The sequence below is a fragment of the Balaenoptera ricei genome, chromosome 3 (genome assembly GCF_028023285.1).
Source record: "Balaenoptera ricei isolate mBalRic1 chromosome 3, mBalRic1.hap2, whole genome shotgun sequence".
Taxonomy (NCBI): domain Eukaryota; kingdom Metazoa; phylum Chordata; class Mammalia; order Artiodactyla; family Balaenopteridae; genus Balaenoptera; species Balaenoptera ricei.
Window position 1 is genome coordinate 106,733,339 of NC_082641.1, and position 18,341 is coordinate 106,751,679.

The 18,341-nt window shown below is 40.9% G+C and overlaps 1 protein-coding gene across 1 annotated transcript in view; it reads left to right on the forward strand.

The window, feature by feature from the left end:
- CCDC192 (coiled-coil domain containing 192) overlaps positions 1-12,013 on the forward strand; it is a 159,963-nt gene extending 147,950 nt beyond the window's left edge. Inside the window, exon 5 of the mRNA XM_059919093.1 lies at positions 11,727-12,013. Within this exon, the coding sequence (XP_059775076.1) occupies positions 11,727-12,013 (287 nt within the window). The remainder of the gene's footprint in view (positions 1-11,726) is intronic.
- Positions 12,014-18,341: the final 6,328 nt, after the last annotated feature.

The following is an 18,341-nucleotide window of genomic DNA, read 5'->3' on the forward strand; positions in this document are numbered from 1 at the left end:
TAGAGAGAAAGAAGAAAGTTTAAGACGAGGAATGTAAGGATCTCCCTGCAGTAATTGCTCTGAGGAGCCCACAAAATGAGACCAAAGGAGTATTCAGAAAGTTTGGAGGAAAACAAAGCATTAGATTATAGAAGTCAAGTGAAGAGTGTTTTAAAGGGGGCTGTCAACAGTGGCAAGTGCTCAGAGGTCATTCATGATGAACACTGAAGCAAGTCCATTGGATTCAGTGACATTAGTAACTTCAGCAAATCCTAGCTTAGTAATGTCGTTAAAACCAAAAGTTAGAGTGCTTTTAATGGGTTAATGTGAGGCAGGTATTCGGAAAGGGAGTCACAGTATAGACAACGTTTCCAAGAGATGTATCCGTGAAGGGTAATACAGTGGTAGAGCAACAGCTGAAGAGGCTTCAAGTAGTAAAAAAATTTTATTTCCTTTCTAAGATGGTAGCAACTGAGTTACATTTAAATGCTAATCGCTTGGAGCCAGTAAAAAGTTAACATTTACAAGGAAGAGGGACTAACAATGGCATAAGATTCCATAGGATACAGGAGGGCCTGGAATCCAGACCTCTATCCATTTGGGAACCCTGAGTTTCCCTTAGTTGAAATCCAAGTCCCCTGGCTAAGCAGCTTCTGGGCCTCCGATAATGGATAGATTTTTCTCATTACTCACCAGATATCACCTGGGGTGGAGGAGGATGAGGAATTTGATCAGAAATTGAGGGTGATCAGATACCAAGGATGGGAGATTCTTGCTAAAGTAACTTAGCAGGAGTCTTGCTACAACTGGACTCTTGAGGACAAGGCTCAAGGATGAGGTCTAGTCAAGAAAACAGCCCAGAGGAGCCTGACTCAAGTTTGGTCAAGGAGAGAGTCTTTGCCACTGTAGTATTTTTTTTGCAATTTATTACACCTTATGCAGAGATTCCTTAACTCCAGCCAAGAAATACTGAGTCCAGACCTAGCACTGTATCTTGGTGACTGGAAAAATTCAATGGTGCCATCACAGTCAGCCCAGGGCTAATCAATCAAAAGGAAGAAAATGAGGGGCAAGGTGAGAGGGAAGAAAGAGAGCTGTGTGTTGTGAAGCAGAGCTGTACAAGTCACTCAAAATTTTGCATAGGAACATGATTGCACCCAAGGGTCCTGTTGTCACAGACATGTAATGGCAGTGTCAAGTCAGTGACACTAAAATGACTTCTACCTCCTCTCCACAAACCCCGTTCCCCTACATAGTTTACACAAGCAAAGTCCTGGTCAACAAAAATGATGACTCCTTTATCCCATCTTTCTCCACAGCTAATTTTCATTAGCAAAAAATAACCCTGCCAATACTATTATTACTACAGCATCATTTTATTTCTCAATGCCATACAACACCAGAAACTATATTATCTTTTGAAAATTAACACAAAGTAAATTGGCATTCCTCATTTGACAAGGACTTAGGCTCATATAACCCCCGTGCACCCAGGAAGAAAAGCAGGAAAGTCTCACTGCTAGTCGCTCTAGTGCAACACGTGGTTCAAATGATGGAAATCATCTTTATTTTATTCCTCCAAGTGACTTTGAGTCCATACGGATTCACTTCCGTAGAATCCATATGGATTCCACTTCAGATAAGCACAAAAATTGTCCTTCATCTAGTGTCTCTTCCTTTTCTTCCTTTCTCCCAAACTCCTGGGTCTCCCGTTCCCTTGAATTTTCTGTTTCCCTACCAGGAGCCATATTTACCTTTCAGCCTCTGGCCAGGCTGTCAGTCATTGTGTTCATCCATTATTCTCTTCTGAGGAGCCAGACCTATGGGAGGGGACTTCAGGGCTGCTCATAGGAAGAGGTGAGAGAGATTCCAAAACACCTTTCTTCTGCTGAGATGGATTTCCTCTTGGCGTAACTCAGGTGCACTGCTACGCTGCCAGTGTTCTTGTGTCTTATCAAAGAACCCCTCTGCAGAACAGTCTGCTGTGATCTGAGACCCTGCAGTGGGTGGGAAGGAACCATGCCCCGAAAGGGAGTGATGGAGTAAGTTAACTTATGCTGTCCTACCCTCACCCTAGCAAAACCTTTGCCCTACTGGTGTAGGTAGGAGGTGGAACACAGCACTACATTCTGCCCACCCAGCAATTTCTGGCCACTGGGTGTTCCCCCCTCCATCATGTCCCAGCCTGTATTCATTTTGTGGCACCATCTTTGAGACGTTCTCACTTGCTTTCCCATACAAACAGCTCTCCCCCACCTCCCAAGCTAGTGCCAAGGTATTCACATGTCTTTCTGCGACAGTGTTCTTATCAGTTTTCTTGGACATATCACGACTCCAGCAAGCTCCAAGAAGAAAACCCTGGATTCAGATCTGCAGAGGGGATTCACTCGCTCCCTATATGGCCATGGTGGCTGTTAAACACTTTTGGAAGCTGGGGGTCACCATGCTTCCACCCCAAGGCTTGATCTCTCCCTTCCCTTCCCTTCCTTTCATCTGACTCACTCCCCCTCCCACTCACTCCTCATGGGAAGGAAAAGAGAGACTCCTCTCCAGATCAGATTTTGAGGAAATGGATCCATCCATGCCCTGGGAAACAGAAGCAAAAACAAAACCTCCCAAACACTCATCATTTTCTCTGGGTATTTTGGAGATAATTTAGCCACGTTAGAACTGGCAAGATGAGATTTAAGACAATTAGAGGAGGAGCAGGGCTGTGAGGACCACGGATGCATTGGGTCAGCTAGTTACACTTGCAGGCGGAGCCCTTTCGGGTAAACAGGGAGCGACACGAAGAGCGCATCAGACGTGACCTCTCTCCTCTAGCTCCGTGCACAGCAGCCTTGTCAAGAAGGGGCTTGCCTAGGGGGCTCCTGGCCTGCCTCTTAGGACTTCGCCAAAAGCTTTGTACGCCATGTCTACTGTAGGTCAGCAGAAATTCAAGTGCGAAAACCAGCTGATCATCAGAATTACCCAGGGAGCTTCGTAAAAATATAGATTCCCAGACATCCTCCTAGATTCACCTGAGCAGAATTTCAGCAGTGAGGCCCTGGATTCTCCATATTGACAGGGCTTGCCAGGTGCCAACTTGGAAAACCATTTTTTTTTTTTTAAAGACATTTTTATTGCCAAGGTAAACCCACATCTACCAAAATCTGTTTTCAGAATTTACCTTTTCAAAAGAAGGGAGAAGACTGAGAATGAGAATGGTTATCCCAGGTTTTAGATTAATATATAATGTATTTATAATAAGAGGAGAAATCTTATGGGCATATATATATACATATATGCAAATATATACAAAAAACTAAAAATGTGGAAATATTAGCATCATTAGACTATGTTCAGTGATGATATGGTATTGCTATTATAATTTCCTTGTAATTTTTTGTATGTTTTAAATAGTCAAAGTAAAAATACACTTCTAAGTGAAAATTACTCAGTATTATGGATTTGTCCTAATCCATTTAATCATTCCCTTAATGATGGATGCTGAGGTAGTATCTAGTTCGCAATTTAAACCCTCGGAGCTTTGGGGAAAAGCTCGCTTTTAAGAGCTCACATCATCAGGAAGTACAGCATCCCTTCATTTTCTACACAGTGAACTAATTTCAAGTTTGCCCTCTCATGATGCCAGGAGGGAAAGAAGTTCTAATATGTCCCTCAGAGATCTGTTCTCGCCTGAGTTAGGTTACAGTTTGTGGATTTTCCAGACTGTGGAGGACATGGTGGTTACAGAGAGAAGGTCATATTCGTCAGTAAAATACTTTTTTTCTGCAAGAATTCAGCAGACATGTCCACCACCTAGTGCCCATGGTGCTTCCAGAGGCAGTGTGGAGCTTGGAAACAATCCTTCACTTAGTGGAGTACAGAAGATAACCACTGCCCACAAGAAAAACAACCCCCATGTTGGTTTTCAAGTGTTTTTTCCTTTCCCCTGCTTTAGTTTTGTCCCTGACAGGATGATTTCCTTATTCATTGTTCTTTAAATTGCTCTGATCTGCATCAAAAAAAAAAAAGGAGGCCTGGATCAGGTTCAGAATGCTATTTTCTTCCTCCTGAAGCCCAAGCCCTGCTGAGCTTTGCAGAGTGTTCAGAAGAGCCTGAAAATCCTGGAGGGTCCTCTTTCTGGGGATCAAGATTCAAAAAAGTTTGTACCTTTTACTGACAATCTGTGGATGGCAGGAATTGACCTAAAGGCTTCTTGAGGTTTCTATATATTGCTGGTGCTGTTGGCTGAGGGCATGACTCTGTGTGCTGTGGCCACCAGTCTGTCTCAGTGGGTCCCTTTTTGAGGATCCCACTCTGCAATCAGAGCCTGGCAGCACTCATCCCACCACTGCAGAAAGTCAGATATGTCCACCTGGCCCAGATCCTGTGGTGGTCATTTTTTGTGCTCAGCTTGAGGCTGAGAATAGTCTTCCAACTACAGTTGTCCCATGTCAGTCTGTTCTTGGTGATCCTGGTGTTCTTTTTGGTATTGGGGTCAGAAAGGATACTGAGTATCTGGGTCTCCTCCCATAGTCAGCAGTACTGGCACATAATTCCCAAGTGTTAGAGTAGAGGAGAGTTCTCTCCTCCCTGCACAGCCTGCATGGGCTGCATCATGACACTTTGTCCTTGGATCACACAAGGGACAGAGGATGCGTGGGATGGGAGAAAGGTAGAAATGGTTGGTTCCTGCTGAAAGAACTGGAGGAAGGAAAATGATGAGATCTGCGTGGGAGAGTACACAGGTCAATTTCGTGTTGCAGAGCTGTCAGACCAGGTCTCCCATTTGGGCCATCTACCAAGGAATTCACAGGCTCACTTCTGCTCTGCCCAGGGTACAGAGATCTTGGGTCCTGAAACCACATTTGAATTCTCGATTCTGGAATGCCTGTTTGGCTAGTGTTTTTCTGTTTGCACTATCAAGGAATTGGTTCCTCTTGAAGACTTGAACTAGAATGTTTGATTGAGATCTTGGGACGGATGTCCGGTCTCGTGTGGTTCCTTGTGGTAAGTATTCTTGAGTATAAGGCTGAGGCTGGTTCTGTCCATGGATTTGGTCTTCTCCTAAGAAGGAGCTGAACCCCAATCGTCCCTGTCTTGCTCTGTGGTTTTTAAACCAAATCTGAATTTTAGATTCTGGAATGCCAATTTCCTTGGCCATTTGTTTCCTGTTTGCTTTTTCAGGGTAAGGGTCATGTTCAAGCCATGCTTGGAGGATTGTCTTTTGACTCTAGTTGTAAATAATCTTGCCTTACCAGGTTTCTTTTTGTAATAGTATGTCACTTGCAGTGCTGGTCAAATCCATCTTGGGAAGAGGTATCCAGATTCTGTAAAGGTGAGTGGACAACTCAGAAAACCATTTTTATAGCTTATAGAATCTAAGCCATAGATCTGGAAGAGATCTACTCTAACTTTTCCACTTTTCTATTAAAAAAAAATTAAACTTGGAAAAGTTAATTGCAATGTTGTACAATCATAACAGCTTATTATCTTTAAAGATTGCAGTAGTGAAATTTTTTGTTTGAAGAAAAAATGTGCCTGGTGAAAAAACCAAGGGGCCAGCCTAGTGATATACCAATTGAAACCTCTGGACTGATCATTGCCATGGTGATTTTGTATCATTTATGCACTTAACTTTCATTCATTTATTCACTTAACAAATGAGTATCTACTATGCGCCAAGGCTGTTTTAGGAACAGAGGATACAGTAGTGAAGCTACTCTGCCCTCACCAAGCTTTTATTCTAGTGGAGAAGAGAGACTAGCGACAAGATAAAAATAAAATGTAGAGTAGTCAGATGTAGCATGTCAGTAAAACCAAAGCGGGGAACAGGGATTTGAAATGTTCAGCAATGGGGGTTGGGTTGACATTTCAGACATGATGGCCAGGGAAGGCTTCATTATATCAAGGTGACTTTGGAGAGGAAAGACCTGAAGGAATTGAGGGAACTGGCCATGTGTAGATCAGGGGTACCATTATCAGGCAGAGGAAAGAGCAAATGGAAAGGCCCTGGGGTGGGAATATGCTGGGTCTGGTAGGAATAGCGAAGATGTTGGTGGGAATGTAGCAGGGTGAATGAGGAGAGGAGGGGGCCTAGGAGGTGTGTCAGCGAGGCACAGGGGGGCCAGATCACATGGGTCGGTGTAAGCACTTGGGTTTTTAGTCTACATGAAATGAAAAACTACTGAAGAATTTTGGACAAGAGAGTGTTTATACCCAACCTATGTTTTAATGGAACCTCTCTGGGCAGAGTTGAAGGCAGACTTCAGTAATCCTGGGTGCCTCTGAGGGAGCGAGGTATTTAATCACCTCACCAGTGGGAGTCTTTCTTATTGAGTAAATACTTGGCAGCCTCAGCCTTCAGCTTGAAAGGCAGAGAGAAAAGTAAATGTCCACAGGTGAGTACCCAGTGGAGGTGCTTGTTTAAGCTAAATCCTGTGTGTCCTCTAGGGCCTAACTCAGTGTTGCCTCTCCTACCCAACCATGGAACTGTGACTGGAGCCAGCAGGCATCTGATTTATTCTCGATGTGCAGGGTCCCAGTTACCGAACTGATTATTGAATGAATGAATGAATGAATGAATGAAAAAGATGACCATGAAGGATGCTTGAGATCTAATTGGGAAGAAGTGTGTTTCCCACTGTTAGAGGTATTGGAATCAGATGCTCGATCAGTAGTTCTCAGCGTTTCTCTGTTCAATGAACATTTTTGGGTGGTGACATCAGTAAAGGGATGGAAAGGGGAACACCCCTTTTTAGAAAGAAATATTTATAAAAATTTTAAAAAGTTTTCCAGCCATTTATTGGCCACCTTTCTACACTACATCTCTTTTCTCTGATGAGCTGTAAGTTGTACCCTGCTCTCCTCCAGTCTGTCCATGACAGCCTTCCACCTGTCAGATAGCTCTATAACAACAGGCAGCTGCACTTGTGGCAAAATGCAAATTTCATTCTTTGATTACGATTGGCAGCTGACCCAGGAAGAGCTTGAGGGACACCAATGTCTGCAAGCCACTTAGAAAATCATCATTTAGGGATGCTGCAGAAATAATTCCTGTACAGGTGAGATCAGAGCACCCCCAAAGTGCACATTCCAACTCTAAGTCCCTAAGCTTCTCAAACTACAATTACCTCTGCTGTTGTCAATTTAGTCATTTTTGACATGACTCTCATGTGACACTTTGCTAAGAGCATGAAGGTTTTGAGGGTATAAAGAATGGGAAGCTGGAAATGGCCAAAGGCATTTTGTCCTTCAAGGGTGACGTAGAAACTTGAACATAGCCTGGCCCAGCTGGAAGAAGAAGGCTCCTATTGTCTGTCCTCTTTCTAAACCTGCACAACTATCACCACCCCTTCTCCTGCCTCCTCTTTGCCATGACCCTAAACCCACAGTCTCACTCCTGCTTCCCACCTTTGTAAGGCAGAAAGAGGGGAAATCCTGAAAAATAATGTATGCTTGTAAAAGCCTCTACAATAGTAGCAATTGTGATGACGTCATACCCTGACTGTCGCTAATCAGGTTTGCCCCCTCTGTCTGACAGAGAGAAGATTCTCTCTTGTCTCTGGGTCTCCTACTGCCTCTGGGTATGAGGTTAAACCTGAGATTATCAGGTCAGCAGACAGAATCCTCCACATCTCAGGCAGCCATGGCCTTGGCAAGACTATCTGAGCTTGTAGCAAAAGGCCTCGGAAGACAACAGGTGTTTGAGATCTGGGGGCATGTAGAGCTGTCAGGACCTTAGGGACACACATCCTTTCCTATTACAGATGAGGGAGTTTGGAGTAGGGAAGAGCAGTGCAGACCAGATTATGCGAAGGTTAGTGGTAGAGTCTGAAAAACTTACTGGAGTGGCCTTGGGCTATTTCCAATACAAATAGGATGTGAATCCTGGAGTCCCTCACTTTATTGAAAAGTTTAAAACACTTTTATTATTCATACGTGTTTAGAAATGGAACAAAAATATTTTTCTTATATGTGTAAAGAGGTCATTTAATGGTAAAATATACTTGTATGAGAAATCTTTTTGGTGCACCCATTGTTTAGCTTGTCTCCTTATCGGCATTTTCATGTAATACATGAAAACATTACAGTAGGAATCAAAGGTCTCATGCCATCTCTCCTTTTTTCAGCCTCATGTTTCTTCGCTACGCTTTTTCCAATTATCTTCTCCCTGTGCTATGGGCAGAATTGTGTCCCCCACAAAAATCCGTATGTTGAAGCCCTAACCCCCCCAATGTACTAGTATTTAGAGATGGTGCCTTTAGGAGGTAATTAGGTTAGATGAGGTCATGAGGGCAGGGCCCTCTGAGTGAGGTTAGTGCCCTCATAAGAAGATATACCAGAGAACCTGTGATCTCTTTCTCTACCATGTGCAGAAACAGCAAGAAGGCAGCTGTCTGCAAATCAGGCTGAGAGTCCTCACCAGAACCCAACCACACTGGCACCCTGACCTAGGACTTCCAAGCTCTAGATCTATGACAATAAATTTCTGTTCTTTAAGATACCCAGTCTACGGTATTTTGTTGTGGTAGCCTGAGCTAACCAAGACACCCTGACTCTCTTTCTCTCATTGTCATTCTACTTTCTCCCTCTACTACACTCTTCCGAGAGGGCAGAGACAGAGGATATAGACCTGGTGACTGTGATTGCCTATGTAAGGCCACCCTGCTGCATTTTTACCCCTTTATCATTAGAATTCAGTGAACAAAGTATCTTACCTATATTGCATTATTTTTTAAAAAAACAAATTAAAAAAATATATTTTTGACCCGTTTGCCTTTGGGAGTGATGCTAAACTCCTTTCTTTCCTGTGCAATTGGTAGAAAATAACTTCTCCTAAAAAGAGAGGGTAAACTGGGGAAAGAAAATATTGAAGGAGAGGTCAACGAGAAAGGAGAATCTGACAGACATAGACAAGGAGAGATGCTTCTGATGCCCCCTCTGTCCCTGAGCCTCACGGTGCCCAGCCCTCTCTATCCTGCCTGCCATTCCTTTCCTCAACATCTTCCCACTGCCTCTTGCTGCCACTTCCCTTCTATTCTTTCCTCTCCTGTTGAAACTCACTTCAACCCCTAAGAACCCATTGTCCCAAGCCCAGATTTCCATGCCTCTACCTTCTAGAGTAACAGAAGACATGATCTCTGTGCTAATAGTTGAGGACCAGCAATCCTCGCTCCCGAATAACAACTGTACATGTTAACTAGAGCCATCTGTAGGGAACACATCCACCTGTGTTTCAAAGACTGCTCATCCAAACCTAAGTGTCCATTGACAGATGAATGGATAAAGAAGACTGGCACATATATACAATGGAATATTACTCAGCCATAAAAAGAAACAAAATTGAGTTATTTGTAATGAGGTGGATGGACCTAGAGACTGTCATACGGAGTGAAGTAAGTCAGAAAAACAAATACCGTATGCTAACACATATATATGGAATCTAAAAAAACGAAAAAAAATTGTTCTGACGAACTTAGGGGCGGGACAGGAATAAAGACACACACGTAGAGAATGGACTTGAGGACATGAGGAGGGGGAAGGGTAAGCTGGGACGAAGTGAGAGAGTGGCATGGACATATGTACACTACCAAATGTAAAACAGATAGCTAGTGGGAAGCAGCCGCATAGCACAGGGAGATCAGCTCGGTGCTTTGTGACCACCTAAAGGGGTGGGATAGGGAGGGTGGGAGGGAGACGCAAGAGGGAGGAGATATGGGGACATATGTATATATATGACTGATTCACTTTGTTATAAAGCAGAAACTAACACAACATTGTAAAGCAATTATACTCCAATAAAGATGTTAAAAAAGAGTGCTCATCCAAAAGGAAACTCCAGCTCAGCACTATCCAATAGAACTATAATGAGAGCCACAAATGATACTTTAAATTTTCTAGTAGCCACATTTTTAAGAAGTAAAAACAAACAAATGAGTAAGATTGATTTTAAAAATATATTTTAGTGCAACGTATATCTAAAATATATCATTTTAATACATAATCCATTTTTTAAGCGTAATGAGATATTTCACATTATTTTCAAACTGCCTTCCAAATCAAATATGTATTTTATACCTGCAGCACATCTCAATTCAAACCAGCCACATTCAGTTGGTTAATGGCAGCATGTGGTGAGTGGCTACCATATTGGGCAGCACAGCTGTAGTCAGAGAAAAGGAAAGGTGAGGCCCAGCACATCAGCAAATGAGGAAGCCCCCCCCCCCCTTCCTATGGACTCCCTCTCCTGGGCTTGAAAGCACAGGCCTCTTGAAGAGGGCACAAATTAAATGCTTCTTTGCAATTTGAGATTTTTTTTTCATTGCTTTTTAAGAAAGAGACCCAAACTACCATCTCCTTAAATATTATCGTTAGAATCTCATATGTTCAGAACAAAGATTTCTCCATAGATTCTTGAAACGTAGTACATTGCTGACAGTAATTTCTAAAAGCAGAGAACAGCCTGGTCTCTCCTCTCATCACTTTTGTGAAGCCAAAGCATTGTGTCCAGTGTGCAATGTGGTGCTCAAGCTTTCACCCCCTGACTTCTCGAGAAAATGATGGCCACAAATTAGTTTTATTTGCTGAGAAATGGGTGATTCCCTGCCTGCACGGGCTATCACAACAAAGCTGCCCCAGCTTTAACAGGTGTATAGGTACACAATAGTAGCAGGCCTTTGTACCCTGGACTTAACGTTATGTTTCTTTCAGGTGCAGCTGTGGGTTTGCTTTCACTGCGGTTTGAGTAGAGGCTGGACCTTCAATTACAGCAATTTGCTGTCGACACCATGTGTCAAGTTCATTCATATGCTATTAGCTCAATTAATCCTACCATGGTACCCAAGCCCTTGATGTCCCTTACTTTTTATAGCTGAAGTCTGCCTTTTGTACAACGTAGAGAAATTATTTTAATGGTCGGAATTTCAGGATGAGAGTGATGCGGAGGGTGGTACTGCTAAAATCTAGTAGAATGAGGTTTCCTTTCAGTAGTTAAATTTTTTTGACCATCTCGTGATATTTGTTTTCAAGGATTTCCTGCTGCCATTCACTAATCTTTTATCTCTTTGACAGAGCCTCTCTCTCCTTCCTTACTCAGACCTTTATCCTTATCTGAGGGGTTAGCTGATAGAAATTGATAAAGATAAGTTTTTACATTCAGGAGGCATTTGTGGTTTTATTGACATGCTGAAAAGTATTCAGACCTAAAAGAGATTAATCTTTATACCATGCTACAGAGTTTCCCTGATCACCTCAAATTACACCCCTGCCAACTCTAAAGCTGACTTGGGTTAAGAAACTAGTCTATTCTCATTACCACTTTTCCCAAAAGTGATGGCAACTTTTTTTTTTCCAGTCAAATTAAAATTCACATTGAAGTGTATTTCTACTTGATTGTAGCTCTTGTGAAGAATTCTTAAGAAAAGATAACATGAAATCTGAGATGGCTATTGTTTGTAGATTGGATTTTCAAGGACAGCTCATTCCCATGGTTAATTGAAAGCTAAATGCGTATAAACAAGAGTTGGCAAAGACTGATTCTCCTCCCTCTCCAGAGGCTTCTAAGATTTCTTTTCACGAGCACCCAGAGTCTTTCCCCACACTGGGTCCAGATTCCGTTCTCAGTATATCTGGCCAGATGACGCAACATCTGTGTTCTCTTTTAAGAACGTGAGAAATGAAGCTTTTTCATCTTCCCTCTCTTTGAGTTCTGGGAAATCCGATTAAAACTGTTCAGACTTTCCTTTTCTTGTTTGCTTTAGAAGACAGCTCACTGCAAGAGTGCTGTGGTGGTCTCTCGCCTGTGGAAGAAGGTGACCGAAAAATCAACCTGATTATGGAGTTGTCGACCCAGGTTTCCCATCAGACTGAGAAGATCACTCAGCTGGAAGAAATTTTAGAAGAAAAGGAAAGGAAGATTCAGCAGCTGGAAGCCAAGCGGGAGGCCCATCCTTTCCCAGAGGTCAAAGACTCTCCAGAATGTTTACAAGAAGCCCCAATTTTCTTTAATAATAGCATCACTCCTGTGGTCTATGACGAGGATATTTAAAGATTCTTAGTAAAAAAAACAATAAAAGTTTATTAAGTGTCATCAAGGTAAAGTCCAGAGCCCAAGCAGACTCACTGGCAAACTCAAGTTCAAGTTCATGGGTTTGACCTATTCTATAAGGTTCATATTGGAAGGAAACAAAACAAAGGGAAGTCCTCAGATGCAAACATTGAATGTTTCCCCTTTAGACATTTGTCACATAATCCACACAGCTGTAGAATACTTTGTTTTCAGACATTCCTGATAACAGAGGGAGAGGAAAAAACACAAAGCTAGAGAGATGGTCAAAGAACTTAGCATCAGCCTCTTACCAGAGGTTTGTCACACTGCAAGGGAGGGGTGGCACGAATCCCATTTTATTATGTAGCTCAACTGTGAACAGAAAGCAGTCATGGAGCGTGAGCTTCAAACTGGGGAATATTGGGGTACTGAGAGCAGAATCATTGCCAGCAGAGTAAATAGCCATGAGGTCTGTCTTTTCGTATCCTCTAGAATATATTTCTCAATGGCATGTATTTTATTAACATTTAGCAAGGGTAGAAATAAAGTAAAACCAAACCAATCAAAAGAAATAAAGAATGGATGAATCAGAGCCGCAGTCCTTTGGGAGAAGTGTCCTGGGACAACATCTCCTTGGGAAAACACATAACACTGGTTTTTCCCTTACGAGCAACATTAAGACCAAAGCAAAATACACGATTACGATTGTACCGAGGAGCTGTGGATGGCACAAAATAACATCAGGAAAAATAGAGGATGGGCAAAGGAAAGCTGCCCTGTAATTAATGGAGTAGAAGACCTCATATCATATTCTTCTCCCACTCATCCCCTTCAAATGAACTATTTCTCATCCAAAAAGACCAGCTAGGTACTAACTTTAAGACCTTGGTGCTTAATTCTTACTCTCTCGGTACTGCAGGACTCAGGCAAACAGCTATAGCTATCCCATGAGTCTGTATTGCTACTTCTCGATTTAATTCAATCAGTTCAACAACTACTCATCAGAACTCTTCTATCTACCAGGCACAATAATAGATGTTAGCAATATCATAGCAAGCATGAAAATCACAACTTTTATCATTCAGGAATTCACAGACACAGTTAAGAGTCTCCTTAAAACAAAGTTTCTAAACCCGACTTTTTTTTTTTTTTTTAAGGAAGTATTGGGTTTTGGACTCATAATAGCTTTGCAATATTGACTCTAGAGGTTCACTACAAAGTAAAACCACGGTTCTACCAGTAGGTTCTATGTTCATATAAAGCTAGAATCTTCCCATATTTGTATATAACCTTGGAATTTCACCTGAAATGTCTGCAAGTATGTACAGGTGCAGTCCATTATCAGAAATGAAACCAACTTACAACTCTATGATCATGAATACACACCTACCCCAGAAAGTAACTTGAAGCACTTTTCCACGGTTCTAAAAGCAGCTTTTCCATGGAGTCTACATCAGTCCCTCACTTCAGAAATCCCTTCTCTCTGGTCCCTCCTTCTCACCTCTTCAAACCTTATGATCCCCTTTGTCTTTCCTGTTTCTCTGGTACTGATGAGGGTACCCTGTTCCAGTCTTGAAGTTCTGCCCATTGCATCTGACACCATGGTAAGAATGAAAGTTGCCATGTTTTTACTGCATATTACTGTGAGAAAGCTTTAAATCTTTCAGTTTGTTAAGAGTGGACTATCTCCAAGACAAACTATTCTCTGCAATTTTGTTGTGTTATTTTGATCATCAGGTCTCTATTTCTTTATTTTACTGAAGATTATCTTAATCCCATGGGATACTGAGGCTGAGAAAGATGAAAAGCAGGGAGGGAGAGGAGAAAAAAAAAAAACACCTCATCATACCCCAAATAGGAGGGTGTTCACTTCTAGATCAATTTTCCGTGGCTAATGCCTTGGCCAGCCCTCAGCATGAAAGTAGCCTTACAGTGGAGATAAAATAACAGGCAGAACTGGAGCTGCTGTAAATAATTAATAGAGCCTGTCACCTCTACATATCTAAGGACCAGCCACTGAAGAAGAAAGCATCGAGAGTCATATTACCCTGCAAACCCATCTTTACAAGAAACTGATCTTGACTCAGGTCTAGGTTATCCTCAAATCAGAATCGGGGAGGAGATTTGGTCCAAAGGTGAACAGACTAATCTCTGTTACTGACACCTAAGCGACAAGAATTCTTTAGATATCCAGGTTTTATGAGGAGGTGGGAGGTGAGAAGAGTTGTTACTGGCCTCTGAGACATTTATAAGTACAAAATTTCACATTCCCTGCTGAACATTTATGCCATTGTGTGCCCCCCAAATTTCATTTCCATTTTCTGCCATTCCTCCAGAGAACTGGGTAGTAAATTTCAGATTGTGCCAAATACCTGGTTCAGACGAACTACAAATCAGATTGTAGCCCACACTGTAAAGCCAAAGTCTCATTTTCTTAAGAGCCAGTTGGATTGCTGAACAGTTTACTGATCTTTAAAATATCTGTTGTAAATATCACAAGACAGCACGCTGATGCCCCTATTCTTAAAGAAAATTCAGGCAATCATCAGGTAATATATCTGGTTCAAAATAATTGGAAATTAAAAATTTAAACTATTTAACAAGTAACAAAAGCCATTCTCTAATAGTCTAAAAACATTTACAGAAATATATGCAGAGTTTTAATTCTCCTTTTTCACAAGTCATTAACTTTTTTCAGGGAGGAAGTTAAGTTGAACGTGTGGTATGGCTAATCAATTTAAATAAATGTTGGATTTTTTTAACAATTTCATTATTATGTGCATGACAAGCTGAAATCATAGTAATAGACTCGTTAAAGACTAGCAGAAAAGCAAGTCACTGGAGAAACTGACCCGGAAATGTGAAGGGGGTGCCTTAGGTTTCAATGAAGTTCAGCAAAAGCAAAGAAACTATAAGATTTTTGCCTAAATGCATTTCTGGGAAAGTATGAATTCAGTCAAGTTTTAGTTATCTCTTACACTCTCTGCTTATCCCCAAACCCAATCATTTGCTTCTACATTACACTGAAGTAAAGAAGTATTACACTGAAGTATTTATTTGCTTTAATGCAATAAATAGAGAAGTGCTGATGAACGTTGCAGGCCTAAGTCAAAATAATATTTGGCAATTATCAAGTATGGGGACTGCAGAGACAAAACTATTCCAAAAGACATAAGAAAACAAACATATTTAAAGGACTTGGAAAATCAAATGTTTGAGATTCAAAAATTCGACTCTCATAATTTGAAAAAATTAGACAAAAAAAAGAAAAAAGTAATTTCTAAAGGATAAATTATTACTATAATTTCTCCCCTGCTATTACAACAAAATCTTTTGTTAAGATTTCCCATACACAAGAGAACATTTTTTGCTCATAGAGGAAAATCAAGTTCAAGTAGGAAATAACCTTTTTAAAATAAAGCACTAGTACACTGGGACAAAGTTCACAGCAAAAGATAGGGCTGGCCGTGAGATTTCCCATACCTAATGAAATTAGGTCTTTTATGGTAAAACAAACAAATGAAAAAAACACTAAAAACAGTTCTTATCAGGTTCCCAGAGAAATTGAGCATCTGAGTTAGATACTCAGTACATTCCCAAAAACATGAACCTGTGGCAAGATGACATTTAATGAATTCTCTGACCATTTCCATCCCAAAGGTCTAAGTTTGCTTTTTATTTAACAAGAATGACCCTTAGTGCTCAAATCCAATAATACCCAATCTCTTGTTCTTGGGTGAAAAAACTCACATGATGTATTGTCTAATAACTCTTGAATCCATTTTCTTAAAAGTCACAAATAAGCTTAAACAAAAGTTTATTGTCTGATGTCACATTTTTCAAAGAATGATGTTATCACAGGCAAAAGATGACAGCTGAAGGGGAGAGAAAGAGCTAGCCTAGCACCAGCTCTTTGTCATATGGGGTCCAAACAATAATAACAGTGAGTTCTAGTTAAAAGAAAAAAGCTGATAATATAATCTTTGGCCCTGTACTAAAAAGGTGTACCTTATTTTTTTTTATAAATTTATCTTATTTTATTTATTTTTGGCTGCATTGAGTCTTCATTGCTGCACGCGGGCTTTCTCTGGTTGTGGCGAGCAGGGGCTACTCTTCGTTGCGGTGCATAGGATTCTCATGGCAGTGGCTTCTCTTGTTGCGGAGCACGGGCTCTAGGCCTGTGGGCTTTAGTAGTTGTGGCACACGGGCTCAGTAGTTGTGGCTTATGGGCTCTAGAGTGCAGGCTCAGTAGTTGTGGCGCACAGGCTTAGTTGCTCTGCGGCATGTGGGATCCTCCCAGACCAAGGCCCAAACCCGCATCCCCTGCATTGGCAGGCAGACTCCCAACCACTGCGCTACCAGGGAAGCCAAGGTGTGCCTTATTGCGTAGCTCCTATTTGAATGAAGTTGGTATGGTGACAGTGAAAGAAACAATAAACAGCTATAGTGGATGCCCTATTATCTTGCTAGGGACCTGCATTTGCTAGCCAACAGTTATGTATATAGGAGTATAACTAATATTTACATAGCAATTTATAGTTATATAAACATTTTCAAATAGATTATTTTATTTAATTTTCATGAGATAGGTTTTAGCTAGGTAATTAATACCAAGCTTATAACTAGGAAATGCCAGAACCAGGGCCCGCGGCCCCCAGGCCAGTATAACTTTCACAACACTCACCACTTCTATGCAGTTATATAACAAAGACATTCATTGTCTACACATCTTTCTCAGGTCAGCCCTCATTTCCATTTAAAGGAAAAACAATTTTCCATGGGTACCTTCTTTCTCAAGTTTATTCCACAAGAGGAGTCAAAAAGCTATCCAGATTCAACTGCTCAAATTAATTGGTTTGGTCAAAACTGTGTTTTGGCTTTGGTTTGTTCATTGTGTTTTATTTTAAAGTAATTGCTCTTAAGAAGAGTGGGGCTGCACTCTACAGTTTGCCCTGAGTCCCACCATTTCCTATTGTCTTATACCAGGCTGCTTAAGACATTTATCTTAACTGCCTTGCCCTGTAGATAAATGGTTTGGAATCCCTGCCTGGAATACAGTGCGTACACCAGGTCCAGTTTGGTATGTTGTTACCATAAATTTCAATGTCTTGACTTTTTGATTTATAGTCATATATATATATATATATATATATATATATATATATATATATAGTCATATATATATATATTCAAAATAAGAAATTTTTAGATAAAAAATTTTAGACAAAATGAGTACATTACATCCTACATTCAATTGTTAATTAAAACATTTTCAAATAGATTATTTTATTTCAGTTCCATTTTACATTCAGTGGTAATGCATATTCCCATATGCATGACAGAGGCAGCACAATAAAGACCTAAAGAAAGTAACCAAGAGTCCACTGCAGCTTCCTCATCAGTTCAAGACAGTTTCTAAATCTCTGGGGTTTTTTAATCAATTTTTATTGGAGTATAGTTGCTTTACAATGTTGTGTTAGTTTCTGCTGTACAGCAAAGTGAATCAGCTATACGAATACTATATCCCTCTTTTTTGGATTTCCTTCCCATTTAGGTCACCACAGAGCATTGAGTAGAGTTCCCTGTGCTATGCAGTAGGTTCTCATTAGTTATCTATTTTATACATAGCAGTGTATATATGTCAACCCCAATCTCCCAATTCATCCCACCCCCCTCTTCCCCCCTTGGTATCCATACATTTGTTCTCTATTTCTTTTTTAATGTGTGTGCTGTCTAGAGGGGAATTCTGACAGAAAAAAGTCATTTGACCCACACCACAAAGCTCAAGTAAGTAGGTAAATGATGACTAAGAGAACTGGTATTTTCTAAAGGAAGAAATCTAACACATAGACATTCTACTTATTTCATCTACAAAACTCCCCTTTGCATCCAGTGGCATCAGTTCTATTTCACGCAGATGGAGAAGCAAAGACAATTAAGGGACATTTGCAAAGATTATTCGTTCTATTTCTAGTTACTTTTTTCTCCTATTTAGATGAAAACTTAGGCATTAGGTCTCCTTAGCACATTTAGCATATTTAGTAGTAATGCCTTAAATTTGTAAAGCAGAGTAAAAAAATTATGCCTCTGCTTGACTGACAACCCTGTGTTTCCTATTTACAGATGGGAAAACTGAGCTCCAAATGTTAGAGCTAGACTTGTAGAGTCCAGAACAGGGGTCAGCAAACTACAGCTACAGGCCAAATTAGGCTTGCCACCTGTTTTTGTGTGGCTGGTGAGCTTAGGGTGGTTTTTACATTTTTAAAAGGTTGAACAAAAAAAAGTCATATTCATGACACAAAAATTATATGAAATTCAAATTTCACTG